This window comes from Pholcus phalangioides, unplaced genomic scaffold (assembly GCF_987345545.1).
Source record: "Pholcus phalangioides strain wild (caught in Gottingen) unplaced genomic scaffold, Ppha-v1.0 ptg000014l_1, whole genome shotgun sequence".
In the NCBI taxonomy this organism is placed as follows: Eukaryota; Metazoa; Arthropoda; class Arachnida; order Araneae; family Pholcidae; genus Pholcus; species Pholcus phalangioides.
This window is the reverse complement of record NW_028301607.1, coordinates 4361811-4386558: the sequence shown is the minus strand read 5'-3', so window position 1 is coordinate 4386558 and position 24748 is coordinate 4361811. Positions and strand designations below refer to the sequence as shown.

The 24748-nt window shown below is 40.0% G+C and overlaps 1 protein-coding gene across 4 annotated transcripts in view; it reads left to right on the top strand.

Moving 5' to 3' along the window:
- Positions 1 to 221: 221 nt before the first annotated feature.
- The window catches only part of stan (Protocadherin-like wing polarity protein stan), a 414391-nt gene continuing 389864 nt past the window's right edge, over positions 222 to 24748 (top strand). For all 4 annotated transcript variants that reach the window (XM_089241555.1, XM_089241556.1, XM_089241557.1 and 1 more), the window contains exon 1: positions 222 to 4343. In XM_089241555.1, coding sequence (XP_089097681.1) covers positions 677 to 4343 — 3667 coding nt within the window. In that variant the 5' untranslated portion in view covers positions 222 to 676. The remainder of the gene's footprint in view (positions 4344 to 24748) is intronic.

Sequence of the window (24748 nt, the reverse complement as noted above, 5' to 3'; positions counted from 1 at the left end):
CCTTATCATTGAAAAAAATAATAGTAATCATGAATTTCTTTTCTTCATTAAAATCAACATCGAAATAAATCGGTTATCATTTAGATGAAAAAAAAGCGAGAGTTTGGCGAGAACCGAGACTTTTGGCGACGAGAGAGAGGCGGGCGGCAACCCCAAAAGTGTGTGATTCCCCTCTTTTCCTCTCCCTCTTTCTCAAGAGTCAGTTTGAGAGCAGACGCCGCAGAGCGAGGACGGATTATTTACGCGCATTTTATTTTGTTTTTTGAAATTTTTCTTTGTGAAAGGGGATTTCCGTGCGAACGCGTGCGCGTTTTGTTTTGCAATGGACGCGTAAATTTCGTGTAATAATTCCTCTGTGCGTGTTTAAATTTTTTTTTTTGTTGAAATTATGACAAGGATGTGCCTGAAATGTTCAGGCTGAGGAAAAAGTTTCTTCTCCAGGAGTGGATTTCGCGTGGTGAGTGAGTGTGTGGTGCAGTGCGAAGAGTGTGAGTGTTTACCGCGCGAGCGACGCCGCGTCCGTTGCCTTGACGACTACAAAAAAAACAAACAATAACATGAGAGATCCGAGAACGGGAGCCGCCGCGGACACCACGACGGGAGCCCGGACGGAATCGCGGGATTTAGTGTTTTGAATTGATTGGCAGATTGAGAGAGAGAGAGAGAGGTAGAAATTATGGTCCGGGGGAACATCGTGGGATTTGTGGTGTTCGTGGGATTGGTGGCACTCGCGCACGGTTACGAGGTGCACGTGTCCCAGAGGAACAACCGACCCGGCTACCAGGTGTTCGTGTCCCGGCTCGGTACCGGCAGGACGTACAGGTTGGACACCACCAAGACCCCGAGGTACGTGAGGAATTTATTGCGCGTCAACCCCCAGAACGGGTCGGTCGCGCTCAAGAAGACCCTCCACTGTTCGACGTCGAGGCTGGATAACCTCGCCCCCAACCCGCTGAGGTTCTACGTCGAGTCCCGCAACTACAAGCTGAGCGGTTCGAGCACCGAGCTGGTGCTCGTCCCGGTTACGTTGACCTTCTCGCACAGGACCTGCGTGAAGAGGAGAAGCAGGCCGAAGACGGACTGGAACTCGGTGGTGTTCCTGACGGTAAGTGCCAATGACGTCCTGAGGACTTCGGTCGAGTTTTATAAGGTTAGGGTCGAGGAACCGGCCGTTTCCGACGACCCGGGACAGGCCGTCGAGAGCGACTTGAGGTCGCCGGTGGCCTGTTTCGTCAAGAGTCAGCAGATTGCTCACCTGCCGAGCCTGATACCATCTGATGTGTCCAATTGCGACCTGCAGTTCGAACAGCCGCTGGATCCTCGGTACGCCGTCGAGCTTGCCGGATCCGATCTTGTGGCCAAGGACGAGTTCTGCGAGAAGGAACCGTACTGGAAGGTGGAGATTTCGTTCACTGTCGACTGCCCTTCTCGGGACAGGAAGCTCCCCATGCCATCTAAACACACCATAGAGATTTACCTCCATCTCCCCTCGGTGCCATTCGACTTGTCCCTGGTGACGAGGACCAGGGCTGGAAGAGCCCGTAGGGACAGTCGGAGCCGCCAGAATTCCCCACCTTACTTCGAGAGGGCCCTTTATGTCGTGATAGTCCCAGAAGAGAGGGAGAAAGGCTACGTAGTGACCAGTATGGTGGCCCAAGACGCCGACAAGGACGAACTGACCTACGAGCTGCACGCTGTCCTGGACGCGAGGAGCCAGAACATGTTCTCGATAGATTCCGTGTCCGGGTTAGTGACCACCACGGCCACCCTGGACCGGGAATTCATGGACGTTCACTACCTGAGGATAATGGCGGTGGATTCGGGGATACCGTCTAGGACCGGGACCACTACCCTACAGGTCAACGTCAACGACGAGAATGACCACGCCCCGTCTTTCGAGCAGAACACGTACGAAGCCTTCATCAAAGAATCCGCTTCCGTGGGGTCCACCGTCCTCACCGTGAGGGCCACTGACCAGGATTACGGAAGCAACGCGGACATCGAGTACAGTATCTTGAACCCGAGTGGCGACAACGACGCTTTCAAGATAGACTCCAAGACCGGGATGATAACGACGAGGAAACCATTGGACAGGGAGGCCCTGTCGTTCTACTCTCTGCTCGTCCAGGCGAGTGATTTGGGACTCGTGGCCACCAGAAAGACATCCACGACGACGGTCGAGATCACTGTCCAGGACGACAACGACAACTACCCGCAGTTCACTGAGAAATCCTATTCCGTGCAGGTGTCGGAGGACATCAATTGGCTGAATAATCCCATCATAGCCAAGGTGAAGGCCGTCGACATCGACGAGGGTGTCAACGCTGCCATAAGATACTCCCTGATTGGAGGTAATACTCGTGGCCACTTCGTCATCGATTCGCTGAGCGGAGAGATCACGGTGGTGTCGCCCTTGGATTACGAGACTGCCCGGAGCTACAGGCTGGTCGTACGTGCCCAGGACGGTGGGTCACCCGCGCGTTCCAACACGACACAGGTGCTCGTCAACATCCTGGACGTCAACGACAATGATCCCAAGTTCTACACGTCACTCTTCCAGGAATCGGTGGTCGAGAACGTACCCGTCGGTCACAGCATAGTCCGGGTTCAGGCTTACGACGCCGACGACGGCAACAATTCCGCCATCTCTTATAGTATCCAGGGCAACAGGTTCCCTGACATGCCCATTGCCATCAGTAAGGACACCGGTTGGATAGTGACGTCGAGGGTCTTGGACAGAGAAGAGCACCCCATGTACGATTTCAACGTGGTGGCATCGGACCACGGTACGCCAGCGAGATCCGCCACTGCCAGCGTCATAATAAGGATCCAGGACGTCAACGACAATGACCCGGTCTTCGACCCGAAGATTTACGACGCTTCGATTTCCGAGATCGACCCTCCTGGTACCCCGGTGATCAGTGTCACGGCCACGGACAGGGACGAAGACCCGCGGCTGATCTATCAGCTGACCAATGGTAACGTCCGGGGGAGATTCAACGTCATCACTCAAAACCGCCAGGGTCTGATATCCATCGCACAGCCACTGGATTACAGGATGGAGAAGCGTTTCGTCCTCACCGTTTCGGCCACCGACTCCGGAGGACGTTTCGACGTCGCCACCGTCTACATCAACATCAGTGACGCCAATACTCATCGTCCGCTATTCGAACGGACGCCCTACACGGCTAGTGTCCCCGAAGATTCCCCCATAGGTACCACGGTGCTCGTCGTCGAGGCATCCGACGGGGACGTTGGCGAGAACTCACGTATAACTTACACCATGGACGACGACGTCCTCGAGTTCCGGATCGACCCCGCGACTGGGTCCCTGGTCACCACGAAGCTACTGGACAGAGAGATCGTCGCCGGTTACACCATCGTCGTCACGGCCCACGACAACGGGTCGCCGCCACTGTCGGACACGGCGAACGTCGAGATTGAGGTTTCGGACGTCAACGACAATCCCCCAACTTTTCATTCCAGCAGTTACAGCAGTGCCGTCAGTGAGGACGCCATCATAGGCACTAGCGTAACTCAGATTCACGCCACTGACAAAGACCTCGGCCTGAACGGACAGATAAGGTACACATTCATGGGCGGCGACGACGGCAACGGGGCATTCAGGGTCGACCCCACGTCGGGGATCGTCAGGACGAACCAGCTGCTCGACAGGGAGTCCATGGCAGTTCACAACCTCGTCGCTTACGCTGTGGACAGAGGCTCCCCGTCCCTGTCGACGTCAGTGGCGATAACGGTCTACGTCGAGGACATCAACGACAACCCTCCCCGGTTCGATTCGGACAAGCTCTACCTGACCGTCCCGGAGAACAGCCCGATCGGATGGACGGTCGGATCGGTGAAAGCCTACGACCCCGACGAGGGCCCCAACGCGGAAATCCAGTACAGTATAGTGGGCGGCCCGGACGCGGATTCGTTCAACCTCGTGTCCAGGCCCGGCGAGGCCGCGGAATTGACAACTAGGGTCGAGCTGGACTACGAGTCCCCGGTCAAGAAGTACAGCCTGATCGTCAGGGCGTCGTCCCCTCCGCTGAGGAACGACGTCGACGTCGAGATCCAGGTAACGGACGTCAACGACAACGCTCCCGTTCTCAAGGATTTCTCGATCATGTTCAATAACTACAAGAATTACTTCCCGGTCGGGCCTATAGGCCGCGTCCCGGCTTTCGACGCGGACGTCACCGACAATCTGAGGTACAGGTTCGTGTCTGGGAATAACGCTCACCTGCTTCTGTTGAACGAGACCACGGGCGAGATCAAACTCAGCCCGTCCTTGAACACCAATGTGCCAATCCACGCCGTCATGGAAGTCAGCGTTTTCGGTGAGTACATGGTCAATATTTATCAACAGGTGTCATTTCTTGTACAGTTCAAAACAGGGCTTGACGAATTCGACAAAAGTCTAGGCGCCAATTACCAATTTCTTAGCCGCTGCGGCGGCCTGGCGCCAGGGATTTGTCATGCCGTGGTTTGAAAATCACCTTTTGTCCAACAGGTTAGCACTTACGGGAGAGAACAGCGGGAACTTATTAAACTTTATAATTATTATTTCATTAATTTTGAGATTATTTTATTGCCTTTACGTTATTTCTTCATTAGTTCTGGAATTATTTTTTAAATTGATTCTGAATTTTCATTGATTCTGAAATTATTTCTTTCATTAATCTGATTATTTTGAAATGATTTCATCCATTTTAAATTATTTCTTTCATTATTCTGAAGTTATTTCATTCATTTTAAATTATTTCTGAAATTATTTAATTCATTTTCAATTATTTCTTTCATTATTCTGATTATTTCTTTCATTATTCTGATTATTTCTTTCATTATTCTGATTATTTCTTTAATTATTCTGATTATTTCTTTCATTATTCTGAAATTATTTCATCCATTTTAAATTATTTCTTTCATTATTCTGATTATTTCTTTCATTATTCTGATTATTTCTTTCATTATTCTGATTATTTCTTTCATTATTCTGAAATGATTTCATCCATTTTAAATTATTTCTTTCATTATTCTGAAGTTATTTCATTCATTTTAAATTATTTCTGAAATTATTTAATTCATTTTCAATTATTTCTGAAATTATTTAATTCATTTTAAATTATTTCTGAAATTATTTAATTCATTTTCAATTATTTCTTTCATTATTCTGATTATTTCCTTCATTATTCTGATTATTTCTTTCATTATTCTGATTATTTCTTTCATTATTCTGAAATTATTTCATCCATTTTAAATTATTTCTTTCATTATTCTGATTATTTCTTTCATTATTCTGATTATTTCTTTCATTATTCTGATTATTTCTTTCATTATTCTGATTATTTCTTTCATTATTCTGATTATTTCTTTCATTATTCTGAAATGATTTCACCCATTTTAAATTATTTCTTTCATTATTCTGAAGTTATTTCATTCATTTTAAATTATTTCTGAAATTATTTAATTCATTTTCAATTATTTCTTTCATTATTCTGATTATTTCCGTCATTATTCTGATTATTTCTTTCATTATTCTGGTTATTTCTTTCATTATTCTGGTTATTTCTTTCATTATTCTGGTTGTTTCTTTCATTATTCTGATTATTTCTTTCATTATTCTGGTTATTTCTTTCATTATTCTGACACTATTTCTTTCATTATTCTGAAATTATTTCTTTCAATATTTTGAAATTATTTCACTCATTTTAAACTATTCCTTTCGTTATTCTGAAGTTATTTCACATTCATTTTAAATTATTTTTTTTTCATTATTCTGAAGTTATTTCATTCATTTTAAATTACTTCTTTCATTATTCTTGAATTATTTCTTTCATTACTCTGGAATTATTTTATTTATTTTAAATTATTTTATTTATTTTAAATTACTTTATTTATTTTAAATTATTTTATTTATTTTAAATTACTTTATTTATTTTAAATTATTTTATTTATTTTAAATTACTTTATTTATTTTAAATTATTTTATTTATTTTAAATTACTTTATTTATTTTAAATTATTTTATTTATTTTAAATTACTTTATTTATTTTAAATTATTTTATTTATTTTAAATTACTTTATTTATTTTAAATTATTTCTTTTATAAAATTCTAAGCTCATTTTTATTATTTTGATTCTGAACTCCTGATCTAGATTCTGATTCCTTTTTACTGATTCTGAATTTTCATCCATTCTGGAATTATTTATTGAATTTTTAACTATTTCTTGTAATATTTTCAAAATTTCTAGATATACACCCGTCCTTCCATATCTCTCTTTATATCCGAGATGGGAACCGGGGTGTGTCCGGTCCTTCGATGTAATATTTTCAATTATTGAATTACTTCTTATACTATTCTGGAATTATATATTTTGTAGATTCCGAATTTGTGTTCATTCTGAAACCATTGCCTTGATTTTGAATAATTCTTTTTAATTATTCCGAGATTATTTCGTTCAGGATTTTCATTGGTCCCGGAATTATTTCTTAATGATTTCGAATTTCCCGACGTCATTTCCATTCGTTAATTTTCAATTGTTACCTTCCAGTCGGTAATAATTTCTTTCATCGGATTTTAATAATTTAATTAATTATTAATTATTTATCAGTGTTTTTCTGTTCATCAGTGTATGGATACTTTCGAGCCAAGTTTTTTCGCGCTCAAGGGATGGCCGACATGTTTTTTTCTTTTCTGTGGCCTTTTCTGTTTGGCGTTGTTTATAATAGAAGAGTCTTTGTACTTTGTGGCATGCAAAGCCTCGGGAGCATTCGAGCATTTCGTGCCGCTCGGATATCTTCGAGGCTGGTTCGATTGTTAATCCCATAACAATGGAGAGGAGAGAGAGAGAGAGAGAGAGAACATTTCTCGTTTTTTAGAGAAGCATCTTTATTTAGTGTTTGTTGCTGTTTGCCGTTCAATGTCAAGTTTCTCAACACTTTTTTTCTTTTACTTTCGCGGGTCGAATCATCAAGGCGTTGAGAAAGAACGGTGAGTCAAGTGGGAAGCATCCGAAGTGGTGGGGCACTTTACCCAGGGGCCAGTGCCGTCCTAACGCATGGGCCTCGGGGGAAGAAGGGGGCCTCACAAAAATGAGATCCGGTTGAAATTTTCTAGTATTTACAAGGTAGGGGGCCTCGGAAAAACCACTTGGACCGAGGGCCCCCATGATGCTCTTAAGACGGCCCTGCCAGCGGCAGCTTAAGCGAGGGTGAAAGGGGTGCAGCTTAGATAGGCCTTAGTTAGGCAGGTATTGAACTATTTAAATTTTGACAAAATTCTTTTATAAAACTTGAAAAATGTAACCAATAAGCACATCTGTTACATTCGAGCGAACTTAATTGATCCGCCTATTGGTTGCATTTTTCGAGTTTTATAAACGAACTTTATCAAACTTTTATAGTGTAATCCCGGCCTTAAAAACCTAAATTTTGAAAAATTTCCAATGGTAAAAAACTTCAATGACATCACGTTTTTGAGCCGTACTTTGACGACGAAGATGTTGACAAAACTCGAGGGGTGGGACAGTTAGTGTGACCATCTCATTTCAAGCCGAGCACAACTCAGGTCTATCGCCATCTATGGGCAATTTACTACCTAGTTGAGTTGTGACGGAAGTGTTAAGTGTGTGTAGCTAACAATCTGAGTGCGTATCTAGTGTTGTGTATGATGTTGTTTCAGTGCTGTCATCTGTATTTTAGATGTGTAATGACTCAATATTTGTACTGCTTGTAGGCCTGTTGCTCGCTGTGGCGAGACTTTTTAACGGGGAGATCGGCTCGCATTTGCGTCTTGAAGTTGGAACCACAGAAAACCAACTTCAGCCGACCACAGCTAGTGTGACCGTACTACCAGAAACAACAAGATACTCTTTCACTCTTTGGGGCAAGTGTGCGTTTTGGTGTCCTCAGCCAGTAATTTTTCTGGGAACGGCCGAGTGAAGGCAAAAGAAAAAATTCGTCTTCTTACCCGTTTGTTTCAGGAGCACTAGAAGCGAATTTGAAATAAATTTCTCTTATAAAAATTCGCTTCTACAGCATACGTGTAGGAGCTGTAATGTGGATTAAGTTATCTAGCTATCTAGTATAGTAATCCCGGACCAAAATACGGGACAATTTCTTTGTGCGATTTAAAACATGCGACTTTATGCTAAGAGTAATCAGGTTTATACCAGTGTCATCTGGCCTGTGTGTTAAGCCCTGTCAGCCCCCCACCGTCAGGGTTGTCTTTAGGGGGCGGCACATGAGGCTTTGCACCCGGGCGGCAGGTGGGCTTGAGCCGCCTGTGATTATACCTCACGTTTTCAGAGCAGTTTCTTGATGTCCACAGAGCTATTCGGGAATCTGTGGGCCCCTTCCCTCAAACTGATTGTCTTTTTTGTAAAAGTTCTTTAGAAACATGGTGTCAGGGCCGCTCTGACCAGACCATGGTTTTTCTGTTCAAAATTAGGGGCCATTCAAGTATGGGCGTGGTAGCCCAGGTCGATAAGATACTCTTCTAAAGTACCAAAGGATGTTTAGAGGTGTCGCGAGTTCGATACCCGGTTCGTCCTTGTCAGAAAACTTTCCTGACACAGGGGTACAAAAAAAAAAAAAAAAAAAAAAACGGCGACTTGACCGCAGCAAAAAATTGCTACCGCAGGGAGTCCTCCATCGAGGGGTTAGCGCACCAACCTCTCGACGAGTATAAAAAACAAGCCTGCCGTTCGGAATCGGCAATAAATTGTAGGTCCCTGTCTAATTAGCCCTCGTGTGCAGAAAATGACCGTGGTGCGACAAAAATGATCAAATGATCAGAGCCATTCAAGTATTACGTAAGCAGATTTTCAGCCATTTTTGACCCCCCCCCCCGTCAGCAGCTCAGAATATTTCTCTTCAAAAAGGGGCGGTTGATGACGTAAGCAACCTTCAAACCCCCCTCCTTCCCTTGTCAGCAAATCCGAAACCCCCTTCCCCCCCCCCCCCCCCCCGATGCTGACGTAATACTTGAATGACCCCTTACGAGGAGATGGATGCAAAATCCGTAATATATTCCCCGGGCGACAATCTGAACTTTCGTTTCTAGTTGCAGGTCTGGTTGAAGTCAACCTTCATTTCAACGCCCCTTGCATTTCAAATGTCGATGACTCTCTCAAGCAGGGCCGTCTTAAGAGCATCATGGGCCCCGAGCCGAGTGATATCTCTGAAGCCCTACCCAGGAAATTCTTGAAACCTCATTTTTGTGAGGAACCCGGGCCGTGTGCCTTAATGTGTCACTTCTCTCAGGAGTGCTGCCTCCATCTCCCCCCACCAGTTCGGACCCTGGTGAGACAGGGGCAGCACTGTGATGGCCACCGAATGCGTTTAAGGCCCGCCAAAGAACCCAGCCTGGGGGGGGGGGGCTGCTGTAGGACGTGGCCCGACCATAGCCACACGGTGTTTGATGTAAATTGTATCAAAGATCAATATTGAAAACACATTTTTACGCAAGAAAATACGTTTTTTTTTTTTCATAGTGTTGCGTGGATTCAAAATTTAATTAAAAGTTATTTTCGTAATTTTATATTTCATTTTCATTAAAATCCGCGAAAAATTAAACTTGCAAGAAAAAAAGAATGTTTATGCAGTAAAATAATTTATTTATTTTCATTAAACAATAATAATCATTAAAAAAAACATAATAAAATTGATTTCAAGTTTATTTTCCATCAAAAATTTGTACAGAAATAAGAATTTAGGATTAAATTGAAGGAATTAAATTTTAAAAGATGATTGAGTTTCGATGTGGAATTGGATTCATATCTTGGGAGAATTTTATTCCGAAAAAAAAAAGATAATTCTTAGAAAAATTTCATGTATTTCTTTTATAAAAAAAAGAAATTTTTACATTTATTTTAAAAATTCACTCAAATTTGAATATCACAATTACAAATTTGAATATTTGCATTGAATATGCATATTTAAATAATGATTGATATTATACATAATTGTAAAGGATCTATATGCAGCCATTCCCCCGACTTACGAACAGGTTCCGTTCTGACGTATAACCATCCTTTGCATCTATTCTTTTGCCAATTGCCCCCTTTGAATATCCCAGGGCCCAAGAGCGCGTATTATAGATATAAATATTTAAATAATCATCAATATTATGCATAGAGGTTTAAAATTCTCGAGAATAATCTTTAGAAGAATATTTGAGAATATTCTCTCTGGAGAAATTTCTATTATAATTAACTTGAGATTGTATTTCTCATTAGTGTTTCCCGTTTAAAGCGTTTTCCTGCCTACAATGTTTTATTGTGACTGATTTTTGAAAAAAAAAAACCGTTATAAGCGGGATCCCCTGTATCTATCTGCGTATCAGCATCGAAAGAGGCCGCTATGTACAGGAAAATTAAATTTTTTTGACCAGTTCTTCCTCACGAAACGGTTTTAGTGCATAGGTTTTGTTGAAATTTGTTCAGCGCTCGACAGTGGCGGAGTTCCTTAGCGTGCTATTGCCCCCAGGTCAGAAATTTCGGAAGAGCGGCAAATTTGAGGGATGAGCGGTCAAAAAAAAAAAAAATAAAATAAAGTAAGTAGAATGGGGAAGGGCAGCAAAATTTGTATATCCCGAAGGTGGTCGAACTTTCAATCCTCATCTGTCTATGGAGTGACCGTGAGTTGAAGTGGGATTGTTGTTCACCCCCTGAGCGAGGATCATGGTCTGTTTGTTGTCGTTGTTGTCTAGGGAGCGAAGGACTGGCTAAGCGAGTGATCAGACGAGTAACCCAGAGAGTTTGCAAGCGTAGTGAACAGGGCTTGACAAATCGAGAAAACGTTTAGGCGCCAATCAACTATTTTAGGGGGTACTTCTTGTCGTTCCAGCGTGACGTTGAAACCTGCATGCATTTTTCGCGATTTTCACCCTCTCAAACGTGGTTTGCGACACCATGTTCCATTGCAGTTTTTGTTCCTCTTGATGTCTACTGACAACCCTCTGAGTTTGTCGGTCCATTAACAGAACTCCCTGTATATACAGAATTTGGCGACAATCGGCCAAAAATTCAGAGAACACGCACGCACGCACGCACGCAGCCTGACACAGAAAATCAATTTTATATATAGGCTATATAGATAGTTCATTCCTTTATAATAGTTTTTTGCCGCTTTCTCAATACTCCCAGTAAAGTTTGAAGAAAACCCGGGCAGAGCAGCGCCGTCTTAACGCATGGGCCCGGGGGCCTCTCAAAAATGAGAAATGGTTGAAATTTTCGAGAATTTTCCAGATAGGGCCTCAAAAACGTCACTTGGCCCGGGGGCTCACGATGCTCTTAAGATGGCCCTGCCGGGCAGCCCCGGGTATTATAGCTAGTTCAAATATAGTTATACATGATCGTCAATTCATTTTAATATTCGAGATCTTCTGATGTCCTCGGACACCACGATGGGACATTCACGTATTAATATATCTAGAAAATTGATACCAAACCCACTTCGAATAAATAAACTTTTTGCAGTCGCGGTGAAATTTTCCTTCCATGAAATAATAATAAAATTTATGCACACACAGATTTTTCTCCGAGAATTCTCTGAGTAGCATTAAAATTTAAACTTGAACGGATTCTTGTTAGAATAGATTGGATACTTTTAAAAGTGGGGATTTGTTCGCAGAGAGAGAGAGGAAAGTTCCGACCATTAATCTCTTCTCTTCGGCAACCATTAAAACATGAAAGAAAAGAGTTCTGTGTGCGGAATTAATTCAATAAAACCTTTTGTTCCAGAACATTCTAAAATGCCGGAGAAGATGTTGGCATTATGGCATTATCGGAGCAAAAATGTTCGTAATATTTATTCCCTTGTTTATGCGAAATTGGTTTATGAATATTCGAAATAATATTCTATCTAATCTCCGTTGCTGGAATGTTCTTTCGTTATAAAAAGAAAAGAATATCTTTGCCATGTTGAAATCATCCTCGTGTTTATTTTTTTAAGGAATAAATGGAACATGAATTTATTTTTGGAATTCGCGAATTTTCCGAATAGTTTTTATGATTTTTATGAGAATTAAATTATTTGCATTTTTCTCGGATCTCATGTTGAGTTTATTATGGATACTACTTTCGGTTATTTTCGGGATTTTCGTGTGTTTTCGGCTTGAAAGGAAGTATATTGCCAAAATTTATATTTCAATTATATCTCTCGTGTATGTATATCTTACAAATATTTGTGTTTTGTTTAAGACGAGCTGTCTTGACCCTTTTCTTCATTAATTTATTTTATCTTTGATCCAAAATTGGAATCCATTCAACTCAAACAAACTCTCCCCGTGTTTCCATTCCTCTCTCCTCATGCTCGCGAGAGGCATTGTTGCAACCCTACGGAGTTCTTCTTTTTAACTTCCTTTTATTTCTATGCAATTATTAGTGACTTTTACCCCCACATGTAATGTGTATCCTTCTACTATATACCTATAAGAGCAAAATAGAACAAGTTGGGTGAAAGTGAAAAGAGAGGTTTTAAACTTTGTATACTTATACTCCCTCTTATCTTTATCCTCTATCATCTGTACTTATCTATTATACTGTTTTCCTTTCACTTGTTTTTTTCCTTCCTTATATTCTACTTTTCTTTCCTTCACATTCTTTCCCCTTTCTCTAAAGTGCGGTTAGATTAGAACGAGGTTGCCATATTTATCGCCCATTCGTCAAATAGAGATCATTCGAATTTCTCGCGAATACCTTGTAAGCGAAGGATGTCTTGATCCTTTTCTTCATTAATTTATTTTATCTTTGATTCAAAATTGGAATCCATTCAACTCAAACTCTCCCTGTGTTTCCATTCCTCTCTCCTCATGCTCGCGAGAGGCATTGTTGTAACCCTACGGAGTTGTTCTTTTTAACTTCCTTTTATTTCTATGCAATTATTAGTGACTTTTACCCCCACATGTAATGTGTATCCTTCTATTCGAATTTCTCTCGCATCTTATTCGGTGCGCCAAAAACGAGAAAAACCTTTCGATAGTTTGTGGGCACTTGAAGTAACATTCTCCCTTATTGATAAGTGCCCTACACAGAGCCACTTTAGTGATCTCTAAATTTTTCGCGGATCCAAGTGATCTGGAAATGTGTCTGGGCCGCTTAAGTGCTCTGGAACTGTGCTACGCATCACTTAAATAATTTGAGAATGTGCCGCGGGTAATTTGAGTGATGTAGAACCGCACTGGGGGGGGCACTTACGTGCTCTAAAACTACGTCACATGTCACTCAAGGTATCTCTAAATGTGTAACGGATCGCTTAAGTGTTCTGGAATTGTAATTGTACCACGGGACACTTAAGCGATCCGTAAATGTGCCGCTTAGTTTATTTTTATAAAATTAGGTTTGAAGAGGTCAGGTGGCATCAGATAACCCCCAGGGCCATATTTGGTCCGCGGGCCAAGGACCTTTATGTGATTTATCATTATATGGCTTATAGAGGGTGGGTCGCAATGAATTTATTAAAGATAAATTTTGAGTTCATTGCCTTCAAATAACATTGAAATTAACAGAAATTGATTATAATAACATTTAAAGGTATTTTCTTCCGAAATTTCAATTTCAAAAAAAAATAAATTTTTGATCGTGGGGGCCCTCTCGTGTACGTATGTCTCTTATCCCACCAATATGCGTTAGGATTCAGAGAGGCAGTACTAATGACGAAATTTTGCTGACAAGGGGGGGAGGGAGGGGGGTCAAAAATGGCTAAAAATTTGCTTACGTAATACTTGAACGGCCCCTAATGACCGAAGAGATGACGACCCGAATAAGAAGATTCCGTGTCTCTATATGCGGACGACGGTTGAAGTTCGAAAAGATGGTTACAGAAGTTTGTCCAAAATGAAGACGAAATTCATTTTCACACGTATTCTGAAGGTCACTGGTGCGGCTAGGAATCTCTTCCTGCTGTAATAGGAGCACTTTTCAGGAGCAGGTTCGTAGGAGCACCTTCCAGGAACAGGTTGGTAGGAGCACTCACCGACTGGCTACCATCGCTAGCGGGCTACTATCGGACTCTTTGAAGGCGAAGCCGTTCTATTTTTCCCTCTATCGTCTTAATTGATGGAATGGCCATTGATCCAGACCCTCCATCCGTAGGATTTCTGCTCTTTCGTACACTCAGCACATTTCGTTATTTAATTATTTCCATAGCGAGGTATGCGCACGTGATTTACAAAATCACAGGAATTGTGGAACCTACCACGTTGGCAGTGACTATTTTTAAGAGTCATTTCACATCATCACATCATTGATTCTAATTACAAGCGAGAGAAAAACTCTAACCCGCCAGTAGCGTAGAAGTTATATCAAGAGTCTAGGAGCGAATTTTGAGGGTCAACACGGATCAAATTGATCTGTGTTGACCCGTTACATCGTTAATGTAATGTTATGATGAATTTTGACAATTCAACATAACAAAGCATTATCGGGCGTTTCTGGGAATAATAATTATTTTTTCGAGTGTTTCTGAATATATTCGGAATATGCGTTTAATTCTGAGTAGGGTATAAGTTGGATTTGTAGTAAGTAATTTTGAGTGTTTTCTGAGAATTCGTACATTATTTGACTGGGAAATATTTTCTATGCAGGCGCGGATAAATGGGAGTTGGGGGGTTGACCCAAGAGAAATATGCGATATTGCTCAAAATGCGATAATTCATGAAATTTTCGTAACTTCTATATAATTATATTGGATTCAATCAATCCGTTGAAAATTTACCTGCATCAATGTTTTTGATTGAATAACTTCAACAAAAATTTGACTAAAAAATGGGAAAAATTAGAACGGAGAAAAAAAAATAGGTGTATGTCCCGTAAAATACGGGACATATGGTCACCGCAATTTAGAAGAATTTGTAAAATCGCCCCTCCGAACAGCGAGTTTTAGATCCTGTTTCTACCTATAAGGTTGTCTAGGAAATATTTTTAAAGAATTCATACGGTTGACGGATTCAAACATGATCTGCGAATTTATACGCTTTACTGAACAGTATCTTTTATCAAACATTTATCATGTAATCCCCGGCCTAGAGTGTTTTTTAAGTATACACACACACACACACATGGTTAGCTTAAAAGCATTCAAAAGTATTCTTCTCAATCAAAAGTATTCGTTAGATTGCGAAGTGTTTTTTGGGAATTCACATGATTGAAAAAGTATTTACTCTTCTCAGTGCACGTTTGACAGTGAAATGTTTTTCGAGAATTCAGTAGTTCGACTGAGATATTATTTTTCAACAATTCATGCGTATGACTAGTATTTTTAAGAATCCATACGATGGAATAAAAAGTATTTTCTGAGAACTTACACGATTGCCAAAGAAGTATTTTCTGAGAATTCATACCTTTTGACTGAAAAAATATTGTCAAAGATTTTACACGTTTGACTGAGAAATATTTTTCTGAGAATTGATGCGTGTGGCAGAAGTCTTTTTTGAGAATTCATTAGTTTCTGTGTGACAGAAGTATTTTCTTAGTATTTTATACATTCGACTGAGAAGCATTTTTCAAGAATTCTTGCGTTTGATTGAGTAGTATTTTTTAAGAATCCCAATACCATTCAATAAGAACTACTTTCTGAGAATTCATACGTTTGAAGAGAAATTCTTCCAAAGATACATGTTCAGCTAAGAAGTATTTTCTAAGTATCCATACTGTTTACCAAGAAGTATTTTCTAAGTATCAATACTGTTTACCAAGAAGTATTTTCTAAGTATCCATACTGTTTACCAAGAAGTATTTTCTAAGTATCCATACTGTTTACCAAGAAGTATTTTCTAAGTATCCATACTGTTTACCAAGAAGTATTTCCTGAGAATTAGTATTTTGCTATTGTATCCTACTGTGCAGTATTTGTGTGTTTCAGATGATACGTTTTTTATATAGTCCTATAAGTAGTAACTTTAAATACGGTATTTTCTAAGAATTCCTATTTGAACTTTCCTCAAATATATCGGCTTTATTATACGTTTGATTTACGATAATCCATGTATTACATCTGAGAATTCTGTACGGGTTTTTCTTCGAGTATTACGAGTGTACATCTTATACATCTGATTTAATAGATTTCGATACATTTGTGGCAAGAATTTTTTTCTGAGAATTCTTCCTTAATTTTTCTTTGTGCGTTTCCAGTAATTATGCGTTTGACTTGAAAGAAGGAATTTTAAATATTTTCTTAGAATTCTTATTCGAATTTTTCTCACCTCGTGCTGTTCGCCAGTTTGGTTTATGACAAGTGCTTTTCTGGAAGTAAGTATCTCGAGTGCTTTTCTGGGAATTTTTCTATTCTTGTGTGCTTCATTTTGACCCAGAACACCCGATTTCAAGTATTTTCCGGGAATTCTTTCTTCCTTTTCCTTCGTGTACGTTTCAGTATGCATTTATAACGAAATGATCCCGACTTCCGAGTATGAAAATTCGTATTTGACTTCTTCCTTCGTGTATTTACATGTATTTTCTAAGAATTTTTTGATTTTCTCTTTCTGTATTTTCTTATTAATCATATTTCTATGTATTTTTTGAGAACTTTTTCATTTTTTCTTTCTGTATTTTCTGAATATCCCAATGTTTTGTTTTTGAAAAACATACTCGAAATATTTTCTGAGAACTTTCTTACCTTTATAGATACCCATAGGGCCCCTATAATACAGCCCGAAGGTGTCAAAGAATTATATAAATTATCACCTAGGTCAGTGCTTCTCAGCCGCCGGGCCGCGAGTAGTTCACCGTTTCATTTTTACCCATTTATTTCCCATTAGTCGTGTGCATGACTGGGCTTTCCACCAACCGGGCCGCGGGCTTCCAAAAGTTTGGAATCACTGACCTAGGTGACGGTGACTCTTAAATTAAAATCAATAATGCGTGATTCAATAAGTGATTGCGAGTACAGTATTTTTTGAAAATACAGTGGATCCCGCTTATGACGTTTTTCAAAAATCTGTCATTAAAAAAAAAAAAAAACGTTGTAAGCGGGAAAACGCTTTAAATGGGAAATATTAATGAGAAGAGTTTGGACCACGAAAATAAGTCGTGCTAAGCGGGGAAACGTTCTAAATGAGAACGTTATGAGCAGGATCAACTGCATTCGAATTTTTCTTTGGTTATTTCTATGTATTTTCTGAAAATTTTCGTTATACTCTATTTTTTCCTGTGTTTTCTCATTATTCATGTGTTTTGCTTACGAGTATTTTCTGAGAATTTCTGCTCTATATCATTCTTCCTGTATTTTCTTATTATTCACATACGGTATTTAGTTTATTATAAGTATTTTTCTTTGGATTTTCTTCACATTCCCCTTTTAGATTTCCATAGGGCCCTTTAATATTAGGTTATGATACCCCCAAAGTCCCGAATAGGCTTTTAAAGTACACGTATATCATATTTTAAGTTACAATCAATAACACCAGCCGATTTTCACCGTCCATAGCAATTTTCTAGGTCGGCCCGAGCCTATCAAAATCCATACTTTCCTTTGTTACAAATAAGTAATATTTACTGCCATCCATCTTCAATGCCTACTTTCTTTCACCTTGTTTCTATCAGGTAGCCTACATAATGGGGAGTTTCTATCACCTCACCGGTCTGGAGAGGTGAACAAGAAAGAGAGGGTAGGCCGGCCTTCCAATGTGTGCGTAGAGTAGATTCTTCTGGAATGTTGTTTTGCAACCTCATAGTAATTAGGCTCCTATACCTCCTTTCCCCTCGGCTCTTGCAGTTGCCCTCTGGGGACTCGAGTACCTTTTTTTCTTATCTCTTCCTCCCTGTTTCTATTCTGTGGGTTTTATTATTTTCTTCAAGAAACGCTGCCTAGCATACAAGAAGAGAACCATGCTATTTCTAGGATATTTCCTCTTTTTTTTATGTGTATTGTCCATGGCGAAGGTGTGTGCCTTTTCTTTACCGTTTGCTCCCAGGTACCAGGACACACCTGGTATTATTATAATACAGGGTATTGCGAAATGAACAGCACTTTTGAATTGGACTACACAGACTTCTATACATTTCCATACACGTTCATTTCTATTTATGATGATTCTCAAGGGACTTGGGACATTTTGGTCAGTCACATTATTTTGGGCGTGTGCCTCAAGCCTGTATGGCAGGGCCAGAGCATGGCCACCTAGATAAACTAATGTGTAATTTAGGAGGTCATGGTCAGAGGCGCCGACTTGAAGAAAGCATTGACGGACGGGAAGGGGGAGGGGGAGAATTGCTGGGCGTCCCGTGTATACGGGACTCAAGCGCGTACGCAGGAGAGGAAAGGAGGGAGGGCGCATTGCATTGTTTTTTTTAGAAATTATTGGCGGAGGGATCAAATGGCCGCAGCTTCTAGGTTGCGGTGCCTATGTCATAGAATATGGGTTGCGACCCAAATTTGGGTTGTAAGAACATCTGAGGTGGGTCGTTTCAAATCCACAAGCAGTTAGGGGCACTTAACCTATGGGTCCAGACCCAGACTTGATTCTTAGGGGTTTCTGAGATGGGTTGTACAAATCCACTAACAGTCCTGCTGTAAATGCACTTAATGCGACAGTAGTTTCACTAATTTCGGAAAAAAAAACAAAAAGCAGTTTCATGGGTCCCGTCATCTTGTTGCTGATTTTGGGACGCTGTTGAAAAAGTTTCAGAACCCCTTCTGTATGGCCTATATCAGCATTTCTCAACCGATGTCCACGAATAATAGGTGGTCCGTGAAAGATGGCCTAGGTGAGCCATCTTCAACCTGTTGCACCCGGTCACCATCGGAACACCAAGAGTGATCAGTGCTCGTGTCCGATTTCGTTCTTGCTATAGCACTTGAGATCAACACTTCAATTAAACACCCTGTAAAAATTGTATTCATGGATTACGGGTATGTAGATTTCCAGGCAATTACGTCACAGTTGTCGTAAGGGGTGCTCTTCGTTTAATGAGGGGAACGTATATAAGCAGTGCTCGCGTTTCGTGAAAGGTTGAAGACCCCTGGCCAAGGTGGTGTACAGGCACACTTGATAATTGAATTTTAACTGAATGAGAAATTATTGATATTAGTAATATCAATAAAAATTACAGCTCCATATTTAAGTCACAATATATCATCGAGGAAAATGTGAGAAATGTTGATCCTAAATACGGAATATCACTAATTGTCACCAAAAAATGTGATTTACGACAAATTTGCTAATTATTGCTAAAATTGCTGGAAAGTATGAATATGGCGAAAATACGGGACATCATTAATTGTTGCTAAAAACGTTGCTATAAGTCGCGCCAAATGACCGATTGTTTTGCTAAAACTGATGAAAAATTGAAGCATTGTTGCAGGAACATAATTGGAATACTCGTGGAGGGACATTGAAATTTCAGGCCGTCCTGGAAATTAAAAACCATTTACAGTATTCCCCGGCATTAACCGGCATGCCGGGAAACAGTGAGGGATAGCAACATGCCGGGAATACCCGTATTTTTCGGGCATGCCGGGAAATTCAGAGATTCTGGAAATTTCTTGATTATTTATAGGCGTATCCTAAAAATCTATTGAACTGGCTGAATGTGCTTACTGAGATCCTCGGTTTTCCCAGCATGCCGGGATCGGACCAGGTCTCTGCATTTAATAGCTGGTGTCTCTCGAGTTTTATGGCATGTCAGCTCATGCGGAGGAATAATACGGTATTACTAAAGCATTATTTAAGAAAGATTTATATTTGGGACATTGTTGGAGAAACACAATTGGAGCAGTTTTTTGGAAAAAATTATATTTGAAGTATTAAAAAAAAAGAAATTTAAATATTTATCATGCTTTTAGAGAAATATTTAAATTTGAAGTATCGTTTGAGAAACATTCATAATTGAAACATTGATGGAGGAAAATTAAAAATTCAATTCGTTCGTTATTAAAGACTTGTTGGAGAAACATTTATATCTGAAGCCTTTTGTAGCAGAAATACTTATCACTGAAGTATTGTTGGAGGAAAATTTAAATTTGAAGCATTGTTGAAAAAACATTCAAATTTGAAGCATCGTTTGAGAAACATTTATAATTGAAACATTGATGGAGGAAAATCGATCCGCTTCGTAGAAGCGTTCATTATGAAACACTGATGGAAAGCATTTGTATTTGAAGCATTTTGTTGCAGAAATTGTTATAATTGAAGAAAATATGTGGAAGAAAATTTAAAATTGAAGCTTTGTTGGAGGAAAATTTAATATTGAAGCTTTGTTGGAGGAAAATTTAAAATTGAAGCTTTGTTGGAGGGAAATTTAAATTCGAAGCATCGTTTGAGATACATTCGTAATTGAAACACTGATGGAGGAAAATTATAATTTTAATCCGTTTCGAAGAACGTCCATTATTAAAGCTTTGTTGGAGAAACATTTATATTTGAAGCATTGTTGGAGAAACATTTATATTTGAAGCATTGTTGTAGAAACACTCATAATTGAAGCACTGTTGGAGAAAACTTTGTAATTGAAGCATAGTTGGAGATAAATTTATATTCGAAGCATTGTTAGAGGAAAATTTATATCTGAACCAATGTTAGAGAAATATTTATCTATGAAGCATTGTTGGAAAAATATTCAAATCTGAAACATCGTTGGAGAAACTCTTATAATTGAAGCATTGTTGGAAGAAAATTTTTAATTGAACCATTGTTGGAAAATTTTTTTAAATTGAAGCATCGTGTGAGAAACATTTGTAATTGAATCATCTCTCTGTATGGAGAAACATATTTGGAGCATTTGCTGTAGAGAAACATTGTTACCGGAGCCAGTGTTGAAAAACGCTCTGCCGTCAGGCATTGCTTGGAAAAAATGGTACCAAAAGCATTGTTGGAGACATCTTGTCGAAAATTCTCATCTTGATCATTTTCCACACCATGAAAAAAAAGAAATCCATTGTTTTCATGGACAACATTTTGACAAATGCAGACAGAATTTCAACAATATAATATTTTAGCTTTATGTTCCAGCTACAACAACGGCGTTAAATTTTAACAATGGTCATAATGGTATACCATACCCATTATTACCAGGTTAAACTATTTTAAGCCTTTCAGTCCTACGCGGCCAGGAAAATCGTTCCTCACGCGAATGAGCTGCTGCAGCCTCTTCTATTCTTTACACAGGGTCGTTATCCCTGCCCCATCTCCCACCCTCAGACCCCCCCCCCTTTTAAAAGGGGGATGATAATAAGGCCGGGAACTAGAATCCCCCCCTCCATGGCAGCAAGGCTGTGAATTGCTCCACCTGCTGGTTCGAGGGTAATATTACAGTACAAGAAAGAATGGGGTGGAAAACAGCAAAAGCCACCTATCTGCGAAATCAAAATGGCCGCCGGTAGCAATTCTGTATACGCTAAGTTAGTAGGAACTTTGGTGAAAGCTTGGGAATGGCGAATTCTCGTGGTTATGGGTGGTTTTTTTTTTTTTTTGCTTTGGGATACGCATGCGTATGTGCTCAATCTATGGCCCCCGGGCCAAATGTGGCATTTGGAGTAATATGATGTGGCCCGCTACCTCACACCAACATTTTTGAAAATAAACTAAGCTACACTTTCCCAGATCACTTGAGTGGCCCGCGGCACATTTTCACATCACCTAAGTCAGGGTTTCTCAACCGTCGGGCCCTGATATTATTCATACCGGACCGCGAGTGATTAGCCGTTTCATATATTTCCTCATTCATTTTCCGTCGGTCGTGTGTTTGGCCGGGCCTTCGACTCACAAAAATGAATGAAACCGGGCCGCGGGCTTGAGAAGGTTGAGAACCACTGACCTAAGGGGTCCGCAGCAAATTTACAGATCGCTTAAGACACCTGGGGCACATTCACATACCGCTTTAGTGACCCGCAGCAAATTTTCAGTTCACATAAGTTACCCGCGGTGCAGTTTTACATTACTTAAATGGTCCGCCGCATAATATAAGATCACCTAAGAGATCTGGGGGGGGGGGGTTACTGAAACAATTTCTCTCACTAATTTTGAAATTATTTCTTTCTCTAATTCTGAAATTACAGTCGATCTCACTAAGTACGACTTATTTTCGTCGTCTCAAACTTCAACTAATACTTATTCAAGATTTCCCGTTTACAGCGTTTTCATGACGACTTTATGAAAACTGTTATGCGCGGGATCCACTGTATTTCTTTCAGAGACGGGACTAACATTCAGCCGCTATTCGGAAATTTTGCCGAATATTCGGTTTGGCCGAATACCTCAGCATAATTAATATCTATGTAAAAAATATGAGCATAATAAGCTAATTTTAAAAAATTATACCAATTGGAATTTTTTGCATAAACTAACATTTTACGTATTACAATCTTAATAAGTGCATACCTATCCCTTTTTGTGCAAGAGGTTACGTCAGGGTGAATTTCTAGGGTAAGGAAAACATGGAACTGAAAATAGAATCCTACTGCAATAATGTGGAAGTGAGCATGAATATTACACAAGTTCACACTAACGCCCGTATTCACCAACACAGTTTGAGCTACAATCGCAGGTGAAAGGATTAGTGATCGACGCGGATTGGTTAAAATCCTGAATTTAACCAATCCGTTTCGATCTTCAATCCTTCCAACTGCGATTGCAGTTTAAACTGTGTTGGTGGATAATGTCGTTTATAGTTGACAGGTAAATAATTGTTGACATTTGTATAAATTGTCAAAAAAAGTGTTAAAAAAATGGATTCCGTAAGGCCGAGATTACATTATAAAAGTCCTTTTATAGAACTTAGGAAAAACAACCTATAATCGTATCAATTACATTCGCTCCAATGTAACCAATGCGCTTATTGGTGGCATTTTTCAAAGTTTATAAAAGAACCTTTATCAAACTTTTATAGTGTAATCCCAGCCTAAGTAATATTATAAATCTATCTATATAAAATTGACTTTCTGTCTGTGTGCGTGTTCTCTATACAAATCTACAATTTTAGATCTATCTCGTCACCAAATTTTACATATATATATACCAAATGGGATCAGACTTGAACTACAAACTACTACTTGGCTACTTTAAAAGTTCGTCAGAGCAGGGCAAATGCCCGAAATGGTCAAGAAACTGTCGGGCAACAATGGTTTCTGAGCCTTAACAATCAATTTCGGAATGTTTACTATGGTTACCGTCGCTTCCAGCATTGCGTTTGGGACATGTACACGCCTTTACAATGGTTTTTCACTTCTTTGATGTTGCCAGTATTATGAATGACAGTTTATTTCTTTATAATGGTTTGTCACTTTTACAATCCTCCCAGTAATTGAAGAAAACCAGGGCAGCGCCGGATATTATAGCTAGTACAATGTAATATGAACGTTAAATTTTATTGTCAGTATCATGACAGGGAGTTTTTCAATTGCCATATTCTTAATATTTATTTAAATAAAGTTCATGATTATAAAATTCAATTTCAAGGATTTAAAATTACGAATAATTTCACTTTTGATTAAAAACACCAATTTCATTCATAATTGTGATAAATTTTAAGAAAATTGATATTCGGTATTTGGTCAAAATGGTGGCCGAATATTCGGTATTCGGTTATTCGGCCAAATCACTAATTTCTTCAACTAATTCTGAAATAATTTTTTTTCAGCTCGTTCTGAGAAATCATTTCGTTCACCCACACAATCCTGAATTTTCAACAATTCTGAAATCATTTCTTTCGACAAACTTTCCCCGCTTGAGGGACCTCCATCCCGACTTACAGCCATCGCTTCTAGATGGTGATTTATGGGACGTCGATACCGTAATTTCAAATTTTAAATTGTTACATTCACACGTGCACAGTATTTACTTCCATTGAAATTAATGACGATGATCGATATTTACAGGCAGCCGTCTCTCTTCAACACAATACCCATCGAAACTAATCGTTTTGCGCCACCGAAACTGCGATATAATATCTATTTACGAATGCGTAACGTTTATATTTCCTAAAAGCCATCTTGGGAATATGAATCCAAACGCGCGGCCGTTTATTTGAATCGCTATTAAATTAGCAGATGGACCTAATGGACGGCGTTTTACGTGCCCGCGTATTATGTGTCTCGAGAAAAGCGGGACATTCACAAAGTGCTGCCCACATTCGGGAAATAGCTCCTAATTCCCACGCATTAATATCCGCGCTCTTTTGAAATTTTCGGCGTAGGTTCTTCCCGTAATTTCAGGAGCAGTTTGAATACTTTTCTGTACGACGGACGGACGGACTCTTTTCAGAAATGTTTGATGAGGTTTCTGGAAAAGGGGCTGCCCCATTCGTCATCAAATTTCCTCGTGAACGGACGTTGTTGGGCAATGAGTGTGAATTCATGGGCCCCGAGCTGACAGTTATTGCCGATTGCGATGCAGATTTTATGTGCAGATGGGGCTGGTGATTTTGCTAATGAAGTATTTTTTCCCGGATAATTAGTATACAATTTCTATGGTGGAACGTGGCAGTGGCGTCGGAGGGGTGCTCGGCACTCGCGGTAATTTGTGACATGAGTCAGAGCACCCCCCAATATTGATCCAGAAATCAGAATTTCCTACAACAAGCTTAAGACAAGCACCCACGGGTTCGAAACACTTCCGACGCCTCTTGCCCGTAGGACTCCTTTTTTTTTCTTTTTTTTTTAAATAAATTAACTGGCTTATTTTATTTTACTCGAGTGGTCGCGGAGCACCTGGGAAATGCACACCGAGTCCTGGGGCCTCTGCGGGGCACGTGTTGAGAATTGCTGCTCCATAGATGACTATTTTTGTTGAAACGGGTAGCTATG